A 19,370-nucleotide genomic window follows, 5' to 3' on the forward strand; every position below is an offset into this window, starting at 1 on the left:
AAAATTCATGTCCCCAAATCATGCCCTGTTTTGGATTAAGTTCTGACTTTCAGGAATACTAATTTGAAAGAATATATTTACAATATATATATTGTATGTCTCCCACAAAAAAAACCTGACATTACACCGATTAATAACTTTTAGTTATTTTAACTGAAAGTGGGCAGTTTATACCCTGTTCCCACACTGCATAGAGACAATAAAATGTAATTGAAGCCAAGCAATTGACACTATTTATAGACATTGCTCAGGATCACCTGCTTTGTATTGTTTGAAGCACCATTGTAAACTTTCAATTTTTAGGAGTCCCTTTGAAGACGTAGCAGATGTTGGCTTGCTAATAATGCTAGAAAGCACAGCAAGTTCAAAATTATAAAAATGTTAACACTTATAAAATATATTAAACTTTGTTATTTTCAATTGTCAGTAAACTATAATGGAGGCCTAAAGTCCATAAATATTTGCTTCTAAACCCTTAAGCATCCATGATTTGCACTAGTGTGCGTTCATGTGTGATTGTGAAGGGGAAATGCATATAAATTCATACTGGGAAATGTTACATATTGTACTTTTAACATCATTGCTAAGGATATAGATGTGAGGTTTATAAATATTTGGGCTGCTTTTCAATATTTTGTAGTGATTCAAATCTGTTAGAATTTAGCATGGTCACAAACACTACATGTACAGTTTGATGTTAGATGCAGGAGTTCGGACTTGGCTGTGGTTGTATGCATCGTGTTCACTCTCCACTATAACTAGACAGTGATTATAAACTTTATGACCAATGAACATGATCTCCACAATGCATGATCTGCATTTCACTTAACACAATTTCAACTTTTCAGAGTTCAGAAATCAACTTCATTTTAGGTTTTAGAAATATTGCAATATTAAAACTGTGCTATAAAGCAAGAGTTATAATATTAACATGCATGATAAGAATAGACCAGGATAAGAAATATTTCTACTGTTGCTTCAGTTTCTGCTATGTCAAGAAGCCCTTATCACACTAAGGAGCATGATAAATTCTAACATAAATTATGGAAAACCAAATGCAATATAGGAGAAAGGTATCTTAAATTTATTTTTTTTAACTTTTATTTAATGAATATAAATTTCCAGTATACAACTTATGGATTACAATGGCTTCCCCTTCCCATAATTTCCCTCCCACCCGCAACCCTCCCCTCTCCCGCTCCCTCTCCCTTTCCATTCACATCAAGATTCATTTTCAATTCTATTTATATACAGAAGATCAATTTAGTATAAAGATTTCAACAGTTTGCACCCACATAGAAACACAAAGTGAAACATACTGTTTGAGTACTAGTTATAGCATTAAATCAAAATGTACAGTACATTAAGGACAGAGATCCCACATCAGGAGCAAGCGCACAGTGGCTCCTGTTGTTGACCCAACAAATTGACACTCTAGTTTATGGCACCAGTAACCACCCTAGGCTGTCGTCATAAGTTGCCAAGGCTATGGAAGCTTAAATTTAAATCTACCTAAATGTCTAGTCAATATTAACTCAGAGGCTAAAATCGGCAAATTAAGTTTAATTTCAATAATTGTACCATAAACAGATTGAGCCAGAAACTGTTGTGATGTTTCCTGGTAGTCGGATTCTACTAGAACGTACCATCCACCAAAACCCTCATCTAAAGTCCCCAGTGATTTCATCCTGGTGATGGCTGAGTGGATTTTCCACTCAGGTTGTAATCTATCAATATTTATGCAGATTACACAAACTTTTACTAGGCTTGCTTTTCAGGGACCTAAATATCAGCTTCAACATGTAAAATTGAATTTTCCTTTCTTATGTGGCTAATTTCCCATTCATGAGAGAGGAGCTAAGGAACATTAAAGGAGGCCAATTTTTTTTTTATTTTTAAGTTTCATTGAAACAATTCATGGGTATCAGTTTTGCATTCCACTTTTTCTGTCTGCCCCAGACAAAATCACACTTGCCCCTATGAAAGTCGGATTTGCCCTAAGACACTCATAGCAGGGCCTGTTTCGGGACACCTGAGGAGGGAGCCCACCACCCAGTTTCTGCCACAGAAAGTGAGAAGGGCCGCTCAGAGATTCTAGTTCCTGCAGGATTGTTCTCGTCAACCTGAACTGCCTGAACTGCCACCGCTTCCACACCAACACTGATATCCAGCACTCAGTCTATGCAAGGGCCATTGCAGTCTAACACTGGCCCTTGTTTGTTTATTTGGCTTTAAATAATGAAGATGGAAACCTTCTTGCAGGGATTAACCTTTCAGCTGGTCTTAAGAGAGTTTCATTTGTAGTTAGTAAAATCCATTAAAAATGAGTGACATCACTGGTAATTTTCTTAGATATCAACTAATTTGTGATGGGGCATTAATGGCTCACCCCTGACCCTGGAAAGTAAAAGTCGAAAGAAATCCAGCGCAAGCTAAACTGAAGAAAGATCGGTAGCATTGCTGCAAAGCAATACCAATGCACACTTCCATCTGTGATTGTTTCATACTTTACCAGAATTTTTAAATGCTACTATTTTCACATACCACTGACTGATGCTTTCACAATAAAACTTGCTGTATTTCTACATATACTATAAGAAATAAATGTGATACCTCTGAAATTTCAAGCAATATCCAACATACTTGTTTTTTTTTTTTTTCTAACTTCTAGCTCCTCCTGCATTTAGATTTATGGTTTCTTTCAGAAATTGGTGATTTTCTTCATTTTAATTCAGTGCCTTATAGTAAACAATACTGCATGAAATAGTAAATATAACTCTATGCCTAAAGCAATGAGACAAAACACAATGTGTCAAAATAATGCAAACTTTTTTTTGACAGGCAGAGTGGACAGTGAGAGAGAGAGAGACAGAGAGAAAGGTCTTCCTTTTCCATTAGTTCACCCCACAATGGCCACTGCGGCTGATGCCCCGCACTGATCCGAAGCCAGGAACCAGGTTCCTCTCCTGGTCTCCCATGCAGGTGAAGGGCCCAAGGACTTGGGCCTTCTTCCACTGCACTCCTGGGCCACAGCAGAGAGCAGCTGGACTGGAAGAGGAGCAACCGGAACAGAATCCAGCACCCCGACCAGGACTAAAAACCAATAATCTTCAGAAAACCAGCACGAAATAAAAATGATCACTGGTAAAATCAAATGTAAAAGATTTCACTGAACATTCGAAACATAGACAGTCCTCCGTACTTCCAATGCTTTCTACAAGCATTCATGCATTTCATCTTTTTCTTTCATTCGTTTTTTGTTCTTCTCTTAGTGGGCAGCAGTAACATAGGGAGGACAGTGACTGCCCTCAGATTTCTCAGACTTCTAAGTGCACTTCCTTCAGTCCACCTGTTTTAAATCCAGACTTAGTGCACAGTCAGCTCTTCATGGTGCAAATGGGAATAATTGCTTAGGATTCCTACATTTTAATTTGAATTCACCCCAGCTCTTCTTATTTTTATTGATACTTTTAGATATTTTCAAAATTCTGTAGTTGAAAATTGCCTCTTCTCTCTCTCTCTATAATAAAATGCCATGTATAGCTAAATAATACATTATAAATTCCACAAGTTCAAACTCATGACCATTCCATTTCTATCCACAATTTAAGGAAATTCTACATTTACTGCTCCCAGGTCATAAAAAGTAATGCGATCCTTTAAAATGGGTTGAATTTAGATCAAGTTAATAAATTTAGACAGCAAAAACTCGGTGGAAACTAAAGATGGGAATTACAGGTAAAACCTTAGTCCTCAAAGTTTTCCAACTTGAAGAACTGAGCCTGCCTGTTGTCATCTTAGTGCTTAGATCATTTTTTGTGTGTGTTTTTATTTTTCATACTTCATCCATTTGTTGTATGTTTCATTCTCAAATTAGCTTTACCCTTGTGAGTTTAGGTTTATTATTTGAATCGCTAAAGCCCTCCTGTGTAAGTTGTGTTAGTAAGTGCCTCCAAATATTTCCCTTCACCACTCTAATTTTATAGGAGCCAGACTCAGCAAGGAAAGGCCAGCTGCCTTTGATGTCAGCCTTCTTGTTTAGAGACACAAAAGAGGAAGTTCTGCATTTGCATAGCGTACAAAGTGGAAGTTATGGCCAAATACAGGATCTCTCATAAAAATATTTTTCAAAGTTTAATATTAGTACTTAATTTATAAAGCTTAGAGTTTTAAAGATTTTGAGAATTGCTATGGAATATTTTATACATGGCAAGGGCCCAGAGACATGGATGAAAACAAGGAGGAAAATGACTAAATCACAACTCTCAGCCTGTGTCTCCATTGACCTGAGAATTCAGAGATTATAGGAGGGGGCCGGTTGGAGCCCTGGCCTGAAGGGCTGGCATCCCATAAGGGTCTGGTTCTAGAGTGGCTGCTCCTCTTCAGATCCAGCTCTCTGCTGTGACCTAGGATGGCATTGGAGGATGGCCCAGGTCCTTGGGCCTCTGCACCCACACGGGAGACCAGGGAGGAGCTCCTAGCTCCTGCCTTTGGATCCGCACAGTTCAGACTATTGGGGTCATCTGAGGAGTGAGCCAGCGGATGGAGGACCTCTCCCTCTGCCTCTGCCTCTCTCTGCAACACTTCAAATAAATAAAATAAATCTTCAAAAAAAAAAGATTATAGGATATCAGATTAGGCCAAAGGAAACCAGAAAACAGTGTTTAGCAAGTGAAAAGGCAAAAAGAAAGATCAGTTGAAAGCTACAGGAAAAAAATATCTAATTTTTAAGACATTAGCTACATGCATATGTTAATAGTAAAAGATCTCAGGAACACATCTCAGTTAAAAAATTAAGTGATCAGGGGCTGGCACTGTGGCACAGTGTGTTAAAACCCTGGCCTGAAGCACCAGGATCTCATATGGGTGCCGGTTCTAGTCATGGCTGCTCCACTTCCCATCCAGCTCTCTGCTATGTCCTGGGAAAGCAGTAGAAGATGGCCCTAGCCGTGGGCCCCTGCACCAGCGTGGGAGACCCAGAAGAAGCTCCTGGCTCCTGGCTTTGGATCGGTGCAGCTCCAGCCATTGTGGCCAATTGGGGAGTGAGCCATCAGATGGAAGACCTCTCTCTCTCTCATTCATTCTCTCTGCCTCTCCTCTCTCTGTGTAACTCTTTCAAATAAATAGTAAGTCTTAAAAAAATTAAGTGATCAGAAATGGTCCTGCATTTAACCACAGAGTATACATATTTTGATTAAAATTTTAAATAATTACTCATGTCTAGTGGGAACCCTGGGTAAAGGCCTTGCTGATGCCTGGACAAGCACACACCACCTAAAGCCTAAAGGTCTGAATGATCCCTGCCTTTTTGTCTCACAGCTTGGTTACCTGAAACCCACTCTAGTTCAATGTATTTTTTTTTTCTAAATTGTATTTATTTTTAGGGCATGGCTTTTGCAAAGCTGAGATAAGAGCATATACATGTATTGGAAGGTTTTCAGCAACTGTCAGTGGCTGAGTTAAATTTTTCAAATGTTTTGTGCCAGCTTCACCCTACAGAACTTCAGGGAACAAGCAAGGGAATTCTGGTAGAACGCAGTGCTAAACAGAGCTCAGAGGGAATTCCAGCTCCAGTCCAGGGGCCCAGAAAATACAAGTGCTCCTATGGTCTGAGTCACTTTCACCCACAGGGGGACTTGTCTGAACCAAACAAAGCTCCCTGGGAACCACATAACATACAAATACTAAAGGAGACTCTTCCACCAGGGAGAGAGACAACAGAAGACCCATCCTCCCACAATACACTCATTTTATATGATCCCTGTCCTGTGGTCACCCCATGCTTTGGTCCCATTCCACATTTCCAACCACTGACTGCTGTGAGTATAAATGACCAGAGCACAGGACAGCAGCAGGGACTGAAAAAGTGAAAATTATCCTGAAATCATTCAAGATAAAAAATAATAAACTCGCAGCTGATGTCAAACATGGACTCAGGGGTGAGGAGAAACTGGACAGTCCTTTCCTGTCATTTAGGGCATCTGTACTGCTCTGTAGCAGCATTTTGGCAACAAAATTTATTAAACAGATTAAGTGTGCTGGTTATAGTGAGACGAACCTTTCTGTGAAGATATATACCCAAGGTCAAATTGAATAAATTGATCAATAATCAAACAGCATAATGCTGTTGATCACAAATAACTTTTAAGAATATTCTTCAGAAATGGTAAATATGAAGAAATAAAAGTACCATATTTATGACTTTCCAGCATAATTTGTTTTCATTTTTCCCTTCATAGTTATCATTCGTAAGGCAATAGCACCTGTCAATAGCTTAAGAGATGCTTGAATTCCTACAAGTTCTCTTCTTAGTCACCTCTTGTAGCCTTTGGATTTTTAAGATCAGATCTTCCAAAGTATGTGGCATAGCATAATTGGATGAATTCTGCCCAGGTAGATGGCTCAGGCCCAAGTGCTATCACTTGGCATTCTTTCAGAAGCAAAGATTAGCTCATAATTACAGAGTTCCTCAAAGCTCTTCCCTATTGTGTGTGTGGTGGCTCAGAGCTGAATGAGTATCTATAGAAGAGATATAAAGAAATCCATTAAAGCTTGCAAATATTATGCACTGTAAATTTAAGGCTGTTGAATTAGCTATGGGTGTTCTTTCTATAACAGTATTACAAACACACCAATCCGTGCATCCAGGCATCATTCTGTTACATAGATGCCTTTTTTACATAAGTAGTGCTCATCCAATAGTTGTCACCTGGCATTTGTGCCACATATAAAGGAGTCACAGTTAAAACAAAAATCGGGTTTAGTTCGTCATACTGTACTAGTAATTCCAATGATCAAAATTTGCTAAATTTCAATTTCTGTTGAACAAATGCTGTGACAGTGTCTCTCTCCTTCCCACTAGGGACAACTCCGTTGCTTGAGTCAGAAGTGGGAGGCCACCCTACAGAAACTGCTTTTTTTCCTCCCTCACACAGACACAATCAATCATCAAGAAGAGTATTCCCAAGTAGAGCTCTTTAATATTCATTAACTACAGCCTTCTCTCCATCACCAGTGTCATGATTTTATTTGAGGGTGTCACCCTTCTGGCTTGAATTACAGAGAAATCCCACGGTACTGGAGTAGCCCAGAGGGAGGGCAGAGAATTGGTTAGGATCTTAGCTCTGACACTTTCTAATTCTGGGAGTATACCCATTTGTTAACACAAAGTAGTATTCTAATAAATTAGACAATATTGCAATGTGGCTATCACAATTCTAATAAAGCTAAACAAACACTGAGTAAGTTTGTTACCTTCAATGCTGCACTGTTCAATAGACAAATGGTTTTAGTGCTATCTTAAAATTGGCTGTTCCAAATAGAGTTTCACTTTAAGATTAAACGCACATCTAACTTTAAAGAATTCACTGGAAATTAACAAATTTATATTGATTACAATGCAAATGGTTACAGTTGGAACACTGAGCTAAATAAAGTATATTGTTACTATTCATCGCATCCCTTTCATTTTCCTTCCTTAGTGAGTGGAAAATTGAAAATGACATATGTGGCTTGAATTATAATTCTCTTGGACAATGCTGTGCTAGAGAATGTCATTTACTTTTTTTCCCTCTTTCTTCCTTCCCTTGAAAATAGGTACCAAATTACACATATATCTGTCAAAATGATGTAGGGCCAGAATCCCTGTGTAAGTTGATCCCCTTGACCCTATGATGAGAAGCTTCACCATGTGGCACCACACCTGGAAACCTCCAGAGAAGAGCTCAAGGAAACACAGGAACTTCCTGGAGCAGCAAAACATCCTACTTGAAGCTGTTCAGTTATTCCTCTGGGCATCAGAGTTGAGCTGCTTGAAAGAGTTGGTCCAATAGTGGTCTCTGAGGAGAAAGGAGAGGGATGCACTGGAAAATGCTGTCACCATTGTTACACTCTACATCTTACTGGCTTAGAAAAATTCAGTTCTTACTCCTGCAGATTTTGATGCAAGCTGGCTGGCCCTCAGGGCAGCAGTTGGCCCCAGTGAATTCGTCATCTCAGTGTGTCTCCTGGATAGCACAGCAGGGGAAGACAGAGGTGGAGGGTCACATACCTGCTCTCCTATTCTTCGATGCCAAGGTAAAATGTGTCATTTCTGTGCTCACAACTCAGGGACCAGAACAAAGCTGTGTAGACCTGCAAGAGAATTTGAAAATATTCTGGATCACATAGCCATGTGGAGGGCATTAAACATTTCTGCCATGGCACTGCACATTTCCTGAGTTATTCCAGCATTCTTATGTTGCTTTATTCTAGTGTAATGTCTGACACAGACCAAACACTCAGTGCAAGTACACTCTGTGGAGCATGTAAGTCCACAAGGTGCACTGAATCATCACACTTTAGCTGCCAGGTGGCTGCTGCATCATCAGGAAATCCATCTGCAGCTACAACTACAACTCATCCAGCTTCCATTTTTTGAGTTTTTTTGTTTGTTTCTCATTTTTGGTCTTGTTTTTGTTTGCTTTGCTGTGGTTTTACTGTGGAGCAGAAGACCATTCCTAGTTTTCTTTGAAGCTAGAACAATGAATGTGTTCATTTGCAAGGGCAGAGGTTCAAATTCTAGGGGATTTCATGCACAAGAATCTGCATCTATGGTATAGCACCAATCTCTCTGGGTGCAAATCAGAGTCATTCCTTATCAGATATTCTATTTTGTTTGCTAAAAATATCATAAATTCTCTCATCGTTGACTCACAGTGTGGACTCTGAAGATAGTATCTTGAGTTGTCCTTTGTGTTTGTCACTTACTAGTACTTATTATCTTTGCATCTAGGTTTTCTCATCCCCAAAATTAAATCTGCTGTGGTGAATGTGTAGTGAGGCTGCTGTTTGAACTCCTGCTTAGGAAATATCCATCCGATATTGGAATGCTTGTGACTGAGTCACACTCTGCCTCCAGTTAAGCATTCTACTAATGTAGCAAATCATGGCCCAATATCTTGTGTTCCTTCTACCCACACGTTAGACCTGGACAAATTCCTGGTTCCTGACTTCTGCATGGTACAGCCCTGGCTATCTGCAGTGTGAGGGAAATGAAGGAAGATTCTCTCTCTCCCTCTCTCTCTCTCTCATTCCCTTTCTCTCTCTCTCTCTCTTTTTTACCTTAGAAATGAATACGTAAATAAATTTTTAAAAATAAAAGATGTTTATTTCTATAGCTTCATATTAACAATTAAATTACACTGTATATATGTAATTCTACTAGTGAATAAAATTATGTGGTTCTATAAATGTTAGATATTATTGTATTTAAATTTTTTAAGTTTTATTTAATGAATATAAATTTCCAAAGTACATCTTATGGATTACAATGGCTTCATCCCCATAACTTCCCTCCCACCCACAACCCTCACCTTTCCACTCCCTCTCCCCTTCCATTCACATCAAGATTCATTTTCAATTCTCTTTAAATAGATAAGATCAATTTAGTATATATTAAGTAAAGATTTCAACAGTTTGCCCCCACATAGCAACACAAAGTGAAAAATACTGTTGGAGTACTAGTTATAGCATTAAATCACAATGTACAACACATTAAGGACAGAGATTAAGGACATGATATTTTAAAAAAATTAATTAATTTTCCATGCAATTTCCAATTTAACACCAAGTTTTTTTTTCATTTTCAATTATCTTTATATACAGAAGATTTCCACCGTTTGCACCCGCACAGAAACACAAAGTGTAAAAATACTGTTTTAGTACTAGTTATAGCATTACTTCTCATTGGACAACACATTAAGGACAGATCCCACATGAGATGAAAGTACACAGTGACTCCTGTTGTTGATTTAACAATTTAACACTATTGTTTAAGGCGTCAGTAATCTCCCTAGGCTCAAGTCTTGAGTTGCCAAGACTATGGAAGCCTTTAGGGTCACCGACTTTGATCTTATTCTGACAGGGTCATAGTCAAAGTGGGAGTCCTCCCCTCCCTTCAGAGAAAGGTACCTCTTTCTTTGATGGCCCCGTTCTTTCCACTAGGATCTCACTCACAGAGATCTTTCATTTAGGTCTTTTTCTTTTTTCTTTTTTTTTTTTTTTGCCAGTGTCTTGGCTTTCCATGCCTAAAATACTCTCATGGGCTCTTGAGCCATATCTGAATGCCTTAAGGGCTGATTCTGAGGCCAGAGTGCTATTTAGGACATCTGCCATTCTATGAGTCTGCTGTGTATCCCACTTCCCATGTTGGATCGTTCCTTCCTTTTTTTGATTCTATCAGTTAGTATTAGCAGACACTAGTCTTGTTTGTGTGATCCCTTTGACTCTTAGACCCATCAGTGTGATCAACTGTGAAATGAAATTGATCACTTGGACTAGTGAGATGGCATTGGTACATGCCACCTTGATGGGATTGTATTGGAATCCCGTGGCACGTTTCTAACTCCACCATTTGGGGCAAGTCCGATTGAACATGTCCCAAATTGTACATCTCCTCCCTCTCTTATTCCCACTCTTATATTTAACAGGGATCACTTTTCAGTTAAAATTTAAACACCTAAGAATAACTGTGTGTTACACAGTTCAGCCACTAGTACTAGAACAACAACAACAACAACAACAACAACAAAACGAAAAAGGATAAAGTATTACATTTTACACCAACAGTCAGGAAGGAGATGATCATGTCACTGTTTCTTATAGTGTCCAATTCACCTAACAGGTTTCTCCTTTGGTGCTCCGTTAGTTGTCGCTGATCAGGAAGACAAATGATATTCGTCTCTTTGGGACTTGCTTAATTCACTCAGCACAATGTTTTCCAGATTGATCCATCTTGTTGCAAATGACAAATTTCATTATTTTTGACTGCTGTATAGTATTCTATAGAGTACATGTCCCATAATTTCTTTATCCAGTCTACTATTGATGGGCATTTGGGTTGGTTCCAGGTCTTAGCTATTGTGAATTGAGCTGCAATAAACATTAATGTGCAGATGGCTTTTTGTTTACCAGTTTAATTTCCTTTGGGTAAATTAAAGTAGTGGGATGGCTGGGTTGTATAGTAGGGTTATGTTCAGGTTTCTGAGGAATCTCCAGACTGACTTCCATAGTGGATTAACCAGTTTGCATTCCCACCAACAGTGCGTTAGTGTCCCTTTTTCCCCACATCCTCTCCAGCATCTATTGTTGGTAAATTTCTGAATGTGGGCCATTCTAACCGGGGTGAAGTGAAACATCATTCTGGTTTTGATTTGCATTTCCCTGATGGCTAGTGATTTTGAACATTTTTTCATGTGTCTGTTGGCCATTTGGCTTTCCTCTTTGGGAACATGTCTATTGAGGTCCTTGGTCCATCTCTTAAGTGGGTTGTTTGTTTTGATGTTGTGGAGTTTCTTGGTTTCTTTGTAGATTCTGGTTATCAACCCTTTATCTGTAGTATAGTTTGCAAATATTTTTCCCATTCTGTCATTGCCTCTTCACTTTCCTGACTGTTTCTTTTGAAGTACAGAAACTTCTCAATTTGATGCAATCCCAAATGGTTATTTTGGTTTTGACTGCCTGTGCTGCTGGAGTATTTTCCAAGAAGTCTTTGCCTGTACCTATATCTTGCAGGGTTTCTCCAATGCTCTCTAATAATTTGATAGTGTCAGGTCATAGATTTAAGTCTTTAATCCATGTTGAGTGGATTTTTGTGTAAGGTGAAAGGTAGGGGCCTTGCTTCATGATTCTGCATGTGGAAATCCAATTTTCCCAGCACCATTTATTGAATCGACTGTCCTTATTCCAGGGATTCGTTTTGGATCTTTGATCAAATATAAGTTGGCCCTAGATGTTTGGGTTGATTTCTGGTGTTTCCATTCTGTTCCATTAGCCCATTCATCTGTTTCTGTACCAGTACCATGCTGTTTTAATAACAACTGCCCTGTAGTATGTCCTGACATCTGGTATTGTGATGCCTCCGGCTTTGTTTTTGTTGTACAAGATTGCTTTGGCTATGCGAGGTCTCCTGTGTCTCCATATGAATTTCAGCATCATTTTTTTCCAGATCTGAGAAGAATGTCTTTGGTATCTTGATTGGTATTGCATTGAATGTATAAATTGCTTTTTGGGAGAATGGACATTTTGATGATATTGATTCTTCCAATCCATGAGCATGGAAGATTTCTCCATTTTTTGGTACCCTATTGCTTTCTTTAAGGTTTATAATTTTCATCTTAGAGATTTTTAATGTCCTTGGTTAAGTTTATTCCAAGGTATTTGATTGGTTTTGTAGCTATTGTGAATGGGATTAATCTTAGAAGTTCTTCCTCAGCCATGGCATTGCCTGTGTATACAAAGGCTCTTGATTTTTGTGCATTGATTTTATATCCTGCGACTTTGCCAAACTCTTCGATGAGTTCCAGCAGTCTCTTAGTAGAGTTCTTTGGGTCTCCTAAATACAGAATCATATCATCTGCAGAGAGGGATAGTTTGAGTTCTTCCTTCCTAATTTGTATCCCTTTAATTTCTTTTCTTGCTTAATAGCTCTGGCTAAAACTTCCAGAACTATATTGAAGAGCAGTGGTGAGAGTGGGCATCCCTGTCTGGTACCAGATATCAGTGGAAATGCTTCCAACTTTTCCCCATTCAATAGGATGTTGGCCATGGGTTTTTCATATATTGCTTTGATTGTATTGAGGAATGTTCCTTCCATACCCAGTTTGCTTAGAGTTTTCATCATGAAAGGGTGTTGTATTTTATCAAATGCTTTCTCTGCGTCTATTGAGAGAATCATATGGTTTTTCTTCTTCAGTCTGTTAATGTGGTGTATCACGTTGATTGTTTTGTGAACACTGTACCATCCCTGCATACCAGGGATAAATCCCACTTGGTCTGTGTGGATGATCTTTCTCAGGTGTTGTTGCATTCTATTGGTCAGAATTTTATTGAGGATTTTTGCATCTGTGTTCTTCAGGGATATAGGTCTGTAATTCTCTCTCTCTCTCTCTCTTTTTTGAAAGGCAGAGTGGACAGTGAAAGAGAGAGACAGAGAGAAAGGTCTTCCTTTTGCCATTGGTTCACCTTCCAATGGCTGCCATGGCCGGCGCGTTGCGGCCAGTGCACCGCGCTAATCCGAAGCGAGGAGCCAGGTGCTTCCCCTGGTCTCCCATGGTGTGCAGTGCCCAAGCACTGGGGCCATCCTCCACTGCACTCCTGGGCCACAGCAGAGAGCTGGCCTGGAAGAGGGGCAACAGGGACAGAATCCGGTGCCCTTGCCGGGAGTAGAACCCGATGTGGCAGCGCCGCATGGTGGAGGATTAGCCTGTTGAGCCTTGTGCCGGCATGTAATTCTCTTTCAATTCCGGCTTAGGAAATATGGTGATGCTGGCTTCATAGAAAGAATTTAGGAGGATTCCCTCTTTTTGATTGCTCTGAATAGTTTGAGAAGAATTGGAGTCAGTTCTTCTTTAAATGTGTTAGAATTCAGCCCTGAATCCATCTGGTCCTGGGCTTTCCTTGTTGGAAGGGCCTTTATTACTGTTTCAATTTCTGTGTCAGTTGTGGGTCTGTTTAGGTTTTATGTCTTCCTGGCTCAATTTAGGTAGGTTGTATGTGTCCAAGAATCTGTCCATTTCTGATAGATTTCCCTGTTTGCTGCCATACAAGTCCTTGTAGTAATTTCTGGTGATTCTTTCTATTTCTGTGGTGTCTGTTGTTACATTTCCTTTTTCATCTCTGATTTTATTGATTTGGGTCTTTTCTTTTTTTAGTTAGTTGGGCCAATGGGGTGCCAATTTTGTTTATTTTTTCAAAAAACCAGCTCCTCATTTGGCTGATTTTTTGTAATTTTTTTTTTTTTTATTCAATCCTGTTGATTTTTTCTCTGATTTTAATTATTTCTCTCTCCTACTAGCTTTGGGTCTGGTTTGCTGCAGATTTTCTAGATCCTCGAGATGAATTGAAAGCTCATCTATTTGGTGCCTTTCCAATTTCTTGATGTAGGCACCTATTGATATAAACTTCCCTCTTAACACTGCTTTTGTTGTATCCCATAGGTTTTGCTATTATGTGCTGTTATCCTCATTACTTCCAGAAAATGTTTGATTTCTCTTTTGATTTCTTCTATGACCCATTGTTCATTCAGGAGCATGTTCAGTCTGCATGTGTTTGCATATGCTCTAGTGATTCCCGAGTTGCTAATTTCCAACTTCATTCCTTTGTGGTCTGAGAAGCTGCATGGTATGATTCTAATTCTTTTGAATTTGCTGAGACTTGCTTTATGGCCTAGTATGTGGTCAATCCCAGAGAAGGTTCCATGTACTGCTGAGAATGCAAATGCTTTATGTGTAGGATGAAAAGTTCTGTAGAGATCTGTTAGATCCATTTGGGCTATAGTGTCCTTTAAATCTGCTGTCTCCTTGTTGATCTTCTGTCCTGTTGATCTGTCTATCTCTGAGAGTGGAGTGTTGAAGTCCTCCAGTACTATTGTATTGGTGTCTAAGTCTCCCTTTAAGTCGTTTAACAAATATTTTAAATAAACTGGTGCCCTGTAATTAGGTGCATATACATTGAAAATCATTATATTTTCCTGTTGAATGGATCCATTAATCATTAAATAGTGCCCCTCTTTGTCTCTCCTAACAGTTTTTGTGGTGAAGTTTATGTTGTCCGATATTAAGATGGCTACGCCCGCTCTTTTTTCATTTCTGTTGGCTTGGTATATCTTTTTCCAGCCTTTCACTTTCAGTCTGTATGCATCTTTGTTGGAAAGATGTGTTTCTTGTAAGCAACAAATAGATGGGTTTTGTTCATTAATCCAATCAGCCAATCTTTGTCTTTTAACTGGACAGTTCAGGCCATTAACGTTCAAGGTGACTATTGCGAAGGACTAACTTTGCCCTGTCATTTGCCAAAGCTATTTTCTAATATATGGTTTGAGATTCCTGTGATCTTTTGCTGTGAGGTTTCCTTCCTTTACCTTCTTTCATATTGATGACCGTGTTTCTGTTTCTGTGTGTAACACATCTTTAAGCATCTTTTGCAGGGCTGGACGAGTGGCAACAAATTCTTTCAATTTCTGTTTGCTGTGAAAGGTCTTTATTTCACCTTCATTCATAAATGAGAGCTTTGCAGGATATAATATTCTGGGCTTGCAGTTTTTCTCTTAGTACCTCGGCTATATCTCACATTCCCTCCTAGCTTGTAGGGTTTCTGATGAGAGGTCAGCTGTGAGTCTAATTGGAGATCCTCTGAGAGTAATCTGATGTTTCTCTCTTGCACATTTTAGGACCTTTTCTTTATGTTTCACTGTAGTGAGTTTGATTACGACGTGTCATGGTTAGGATCTCTTTTGGTCATGTTTATTAGGGGTTCTATGAGCTTCCTGTACTAGGATGTCTCTGTCCTCCTCCAAACCTGGGAAATTTTCTGCTAATATCTCACTAAAAAGGCCTTCTAGTTCTTTCTCCCTCTCCATGCCTTCAGGAACTCCTAGAACACGAATGCTGGGTTTTTTAATAGTATCCTGTAGATTCCCGACAATATTTTTTAGATTTCTGATTTGCTCTTCTTTTCTTTGATTTGACTGTTTCCTTTCCTGTTCTCTGTCTTCTGATATTCTCTCATCTGCTTCACCCATTCTGTTTTTAAGGCTCTCTAATATGTTTGTCATTTGATCTATTGAGTTCTTCATCTCATTATGGTTTCTTGTCACTACCACAGTTTCATGTTCTACTAGTTGTTTCATTTCATTTTGATTGCTCCTTAATGTTTCATGTTCACTGAGAGATTTTCTATCTTGTCCATTAAGGATTTCTGTAACTCAAGAATTTGTTTTTGAGAACTTCTTAATGTTCTTATCAACTTTTTGAGATCCGCTTTTTGCATTTCCTCTATCTCTTCATCTTTATAATCTTGAATTGTGGTGTCTTGTTCATTTGGGTGCATCATAGTGTCTTCCTTGCTCTTGTTACCTCGGTTTCTGCATTTTCTGTTTGGCATATTGGAGATATTCTTTGGTTTCTTTGCTGTGGTGTTTTTTTCTCATTATACTATGACTCTAGATTAAGTGGGCTGTCTGCTTTGATAGATCCTTAGAGGCTGTGATGGGTATGGCCAGAGAGCTCTGTTTGATTCTTCAGGGTTAAGGGTGTGCCAAAGGTGACTCACTCAGATTGTTCTCTCCATCACTCGCTCTTTTTTTTTTTTTTTTTTTTTTTTGACTGAGTTGGGAAGTAATTCTGCATAGCTGAGTGGAATTGAGGGTAGTTGAAATCTGGCCTCTGTGGGTATTTGTTTGATCTACCCCTAGGACCACACAAAGAGTTTATGCAGCCCTCAGTGTGTTCTCAAATTTCTCCACAGTCTCTCACTGGGTTGCCAAGGTTACTGAGTTTGTGTACTCGGTGAGTTCTCTTGCCCCCCACCCCCCTTTGATTTTCACAGTCACAGATCATTAACTACACCTATTTTCACCAGATTCTAACCTCCTGTTATTTCTCCCAACCAGAGTCAAGTTTTTCTGCTTGGCTGCTGGTGGTTGCCACTTTACATATGTAAAATGGCGCCTGCTCTTTGTCTTGCTTGGTTTAGTAAGGTGAGAGGAGAGAGAGGCTAGTGTCTGTGCTGGTTCCCCTCATTTATTCATTTTTTTCTCTCCTCCAGTCAGCCTGGCAAACTTTCCCCAGTGGGGCCTCAGGCCTCATTCTGCCTTTCCCCACCAATGTCTCAGGTTTCTGAGGTTTTTGTCTTACCTCCCCTTCCAGTGCTGGCACACAGATTCTGTGGCTTGGCTCCCATGGCTCGGCTTCCACACGGTGGGCAACCTTGCTCTCCCCATAGGTCCTCTGTGTCACATCCACTAGATCTGAAAGAGTTCCCTCTGCAGTTTTTTCCTGAGACTTTTCCTGAGGCTACAGTAATTCCACTTTTATTAAACTATCTTTTCACGGACTATTGGTGCACGCCCTCACTATCTGCCATCTTGGCCTGTATTTAAATTTTTTAATTTTTATTTATTTGACAGGTAGAGTTATAGACAGAGAGAGGCAGAGAAAGGTCTTCCTTCTGTTGGTTCACTCCCCAAATGTTCACCACAGGGATCTGAAGCTAGGAGCCAGGTGCTTCTTCCTGGTCTCCCGTGTGGAGTTAAATTTGGGATTTAACTTCTATTTACATAATATATGCACTTGGGCCATTCTCCACTGCCCTCCTGGGCCACAGTAGAGAGCTGGCCTGGAAGAGGAGCAACCAGGATTAGAACCCAGTGCCCACATGGGATACTGGTGCCACAGGCGAAGGATTCTCCAAGTGAGCCAAGGTGCCAGCCTCAGATGTTATTGTTATCATAACTTATATTATAATCAATATCATTAGTTCCATTGTTCTTGTTCTGTATAAAAAGAGCCATAGTTTGTCTAAAGGTGTAAAATAAGTTTTGAATTTTTACTTATATCTAATGATCCATTCCATCTTCTCTCAATTAGTATACAATACTTTTAAAAAATTTTTTTTATTGTATTTATTTATTTATTTTTTTGACAGGCAGAGTGGACAGTGAGAGAGACAGAGAGAAAGGTCTTCCTTTGCCATTGGTTCACCCTCCAATGGCTGCCGCGGTTGCCACACTGCGGCCGGCGCACCGCGCTGATCCGATGGCAGGAGCCAGGTGCCTATCCTGGTCTCCCATGGGATGCAGGGCCCAAGCTCTTGAGCCATCCTCCACTGCACTCCCTGGCCACAGCAGAGAGCTGGCCTGGAAGAGGGGCAGCCGGGACAGAACCAGTGCCCCGACGGGGACTAGAACCCAGTGTGCTGTCGCTGCAAGGCGGAGGATTAGCCTAGTGAGCCGCGGCGCCGGCCGATTGTACAATACTTTGAGACATACTGGCTAGGACAAAATTAATTCTAAAATTTTGAGGGAGTAAATAATGCACTCATGAAAAAATAACTTAAATTATCCCAACACTTTTAATGTAATTACCATACATTTAGATTGTGCATGTTTCATTTTATTTTTATATTTGTTTCAAAATAAGATTAAAACAAAAGTTCTCAGCATATAGAATCTTGGGTTTGAGATGACTGACAATATGCTCCATGTGGCCAAAAGTTATACTGTTCCCAAGTTATTTGACTTCCTTGTAATGGAAAATAATAAGAGGCCAATGTGCAACTCAGACAAGGTTTAATGGGAGCTTATGTATGAACACACAAGCAGTCTTTTACAGAAAGGTTCTGGACAGTGCTTGCTTCTGATGGGTCTGGAGCTGGCAATGCATCCAGGTCAGGTCAGGAAGGGCTAGATTGAGTGAATCCTGCTTCTAACCCATCTCAAAAGGACTATTAGATTCCCAGGAAGAAGACACACTGTTGCAAGCCTATAGCACTTTGGAATGACTTTTCAGTGCTATTTGACTCTTGTGATTGTAGGTTTTACTGGACCTAGCCTTTGGCTATCAGATGATGAACAGTATGCTGACAAAAGAGATTTAGTGAGACAGACAAATTGTATGTTCATTTTCAATGTCATATTCAACTCCCTTAAGTCCAAAAAATCAGGCATACTAACAATAAAATAAAAAGCCCCTTAAACAACACAGAATTTGGGATTTAACATATATTTACATAATATATGCTTGATTTATACAGCGAACTTATATAAGCTGCTCATACTAATTACTACTGACTAAAGTACATACTAATTTATAACTGAACCTTCCTAGTTCTAGAAAGGTTCATGATAAAATATACTAGAAGAAAGTAATTTAAAATGAACACAGGAGAAGTTCTAAAGTTGTTTCCAAGCCTTGGTTATAAGAAGATCTGTTTTTGCCACTTGAATTTGTGATGGAATCCAGCTGTGACAAAGACTGTGGGATGCACAGCTGCTGCAGAAGACGCAGTAAAAGGGTCCCCGAGTTCTTTTGCAGTGGTTTCCCTTCTTCACACCTATTACAGGTTCATGTCTAGCAACTACAAGGAAGATAATGAATCTGGATGCAACTTGAAAACTACTCATCTCTCCAATGCCCACAGAAAAGTCATAGCTAGGTTTTCAAGGTCCATTACTCCACTTGAATATGAATTAAGAGTCAAATAAGAAATACATATCTGGATGGACTTTTGCCATGGCAGCAAGACACTAGTTAAGAAGCCCACATCCTGCACCTGATCATGTGGGCTTAATTCCCGGCTCTGGCTCTTGATTCCAGCTTCCTGACAATGCAGACTGTGGGAGGCAGACAGAATACCTGAAGTGGTTGGATACCTGCCACTTACACGGGAGATCTGGATTGAGTTCTTGGCTACTGGTTTAGAGTTTGGCTCAGTTCGTCATTGCAGGAATCTGGAGAGTGAACCAGCGGAATGGAACGCTTCTCTCCCTTTCTCTCTTTCCCATGGAAATAACTAAATAATTTTTTCAAAGTCTATGTGTAGAACAGCTCTAT

The 19,370-nt window shown here is 39.6% G+C and overlaps 1 protein-coding gene across 2 annotated transcripts in view; it reads right to left on the reverse strand.

Moving 5' to 3' along the window:
* Window positions 1-1,214: 1,214 nt before the first annotated feature.
* The window catches only part of LOC133754363 (zinc finger protein 260-like), a 65,339-nt gene continuing 47,183 nt past the window's right edge, over window positions 1,215-19,370 (reverse strand). The window contains exons 5-6 of one of the 2 annotated variants that reach the window (XR_009865225.1): window positions 7,928-8,133; window positions 1,215-7,838 (exon numbers count right to left, since the gene is read on the reverse strand). Coding sequence is in view for 1 of the 2 variants with exons in the window: in XM_062184850.1 (XP_062040834.1) it covers window positions 8,099-8,133 (35 nt within the window). In the remaining variant the exon portion in view is untranslated. The remainder of the gene's footprint in view (window positions 7,839-7,927; window positions 8,134-19,370) is intronic. The other variant, XM_062184850.1, reaches the window with a different exon arrangement.

The sequence above is a fragment of the Lepus europaeus genome (genome assembly GCF_033115175.1).
Source record: "Lepus europaeus isolate LE1 chromosome 23 unlocalized genomic scaffold, mLepTim1.pri SUPER_23_unloc_1, whole genome shotgun sequence".
NCBI classification, from domain to species: Eukaryota; Metazoa; Chordata; class Mammalia; order Lagomorpha; family Leporidae; genus Lepus; species Lepus europaeus.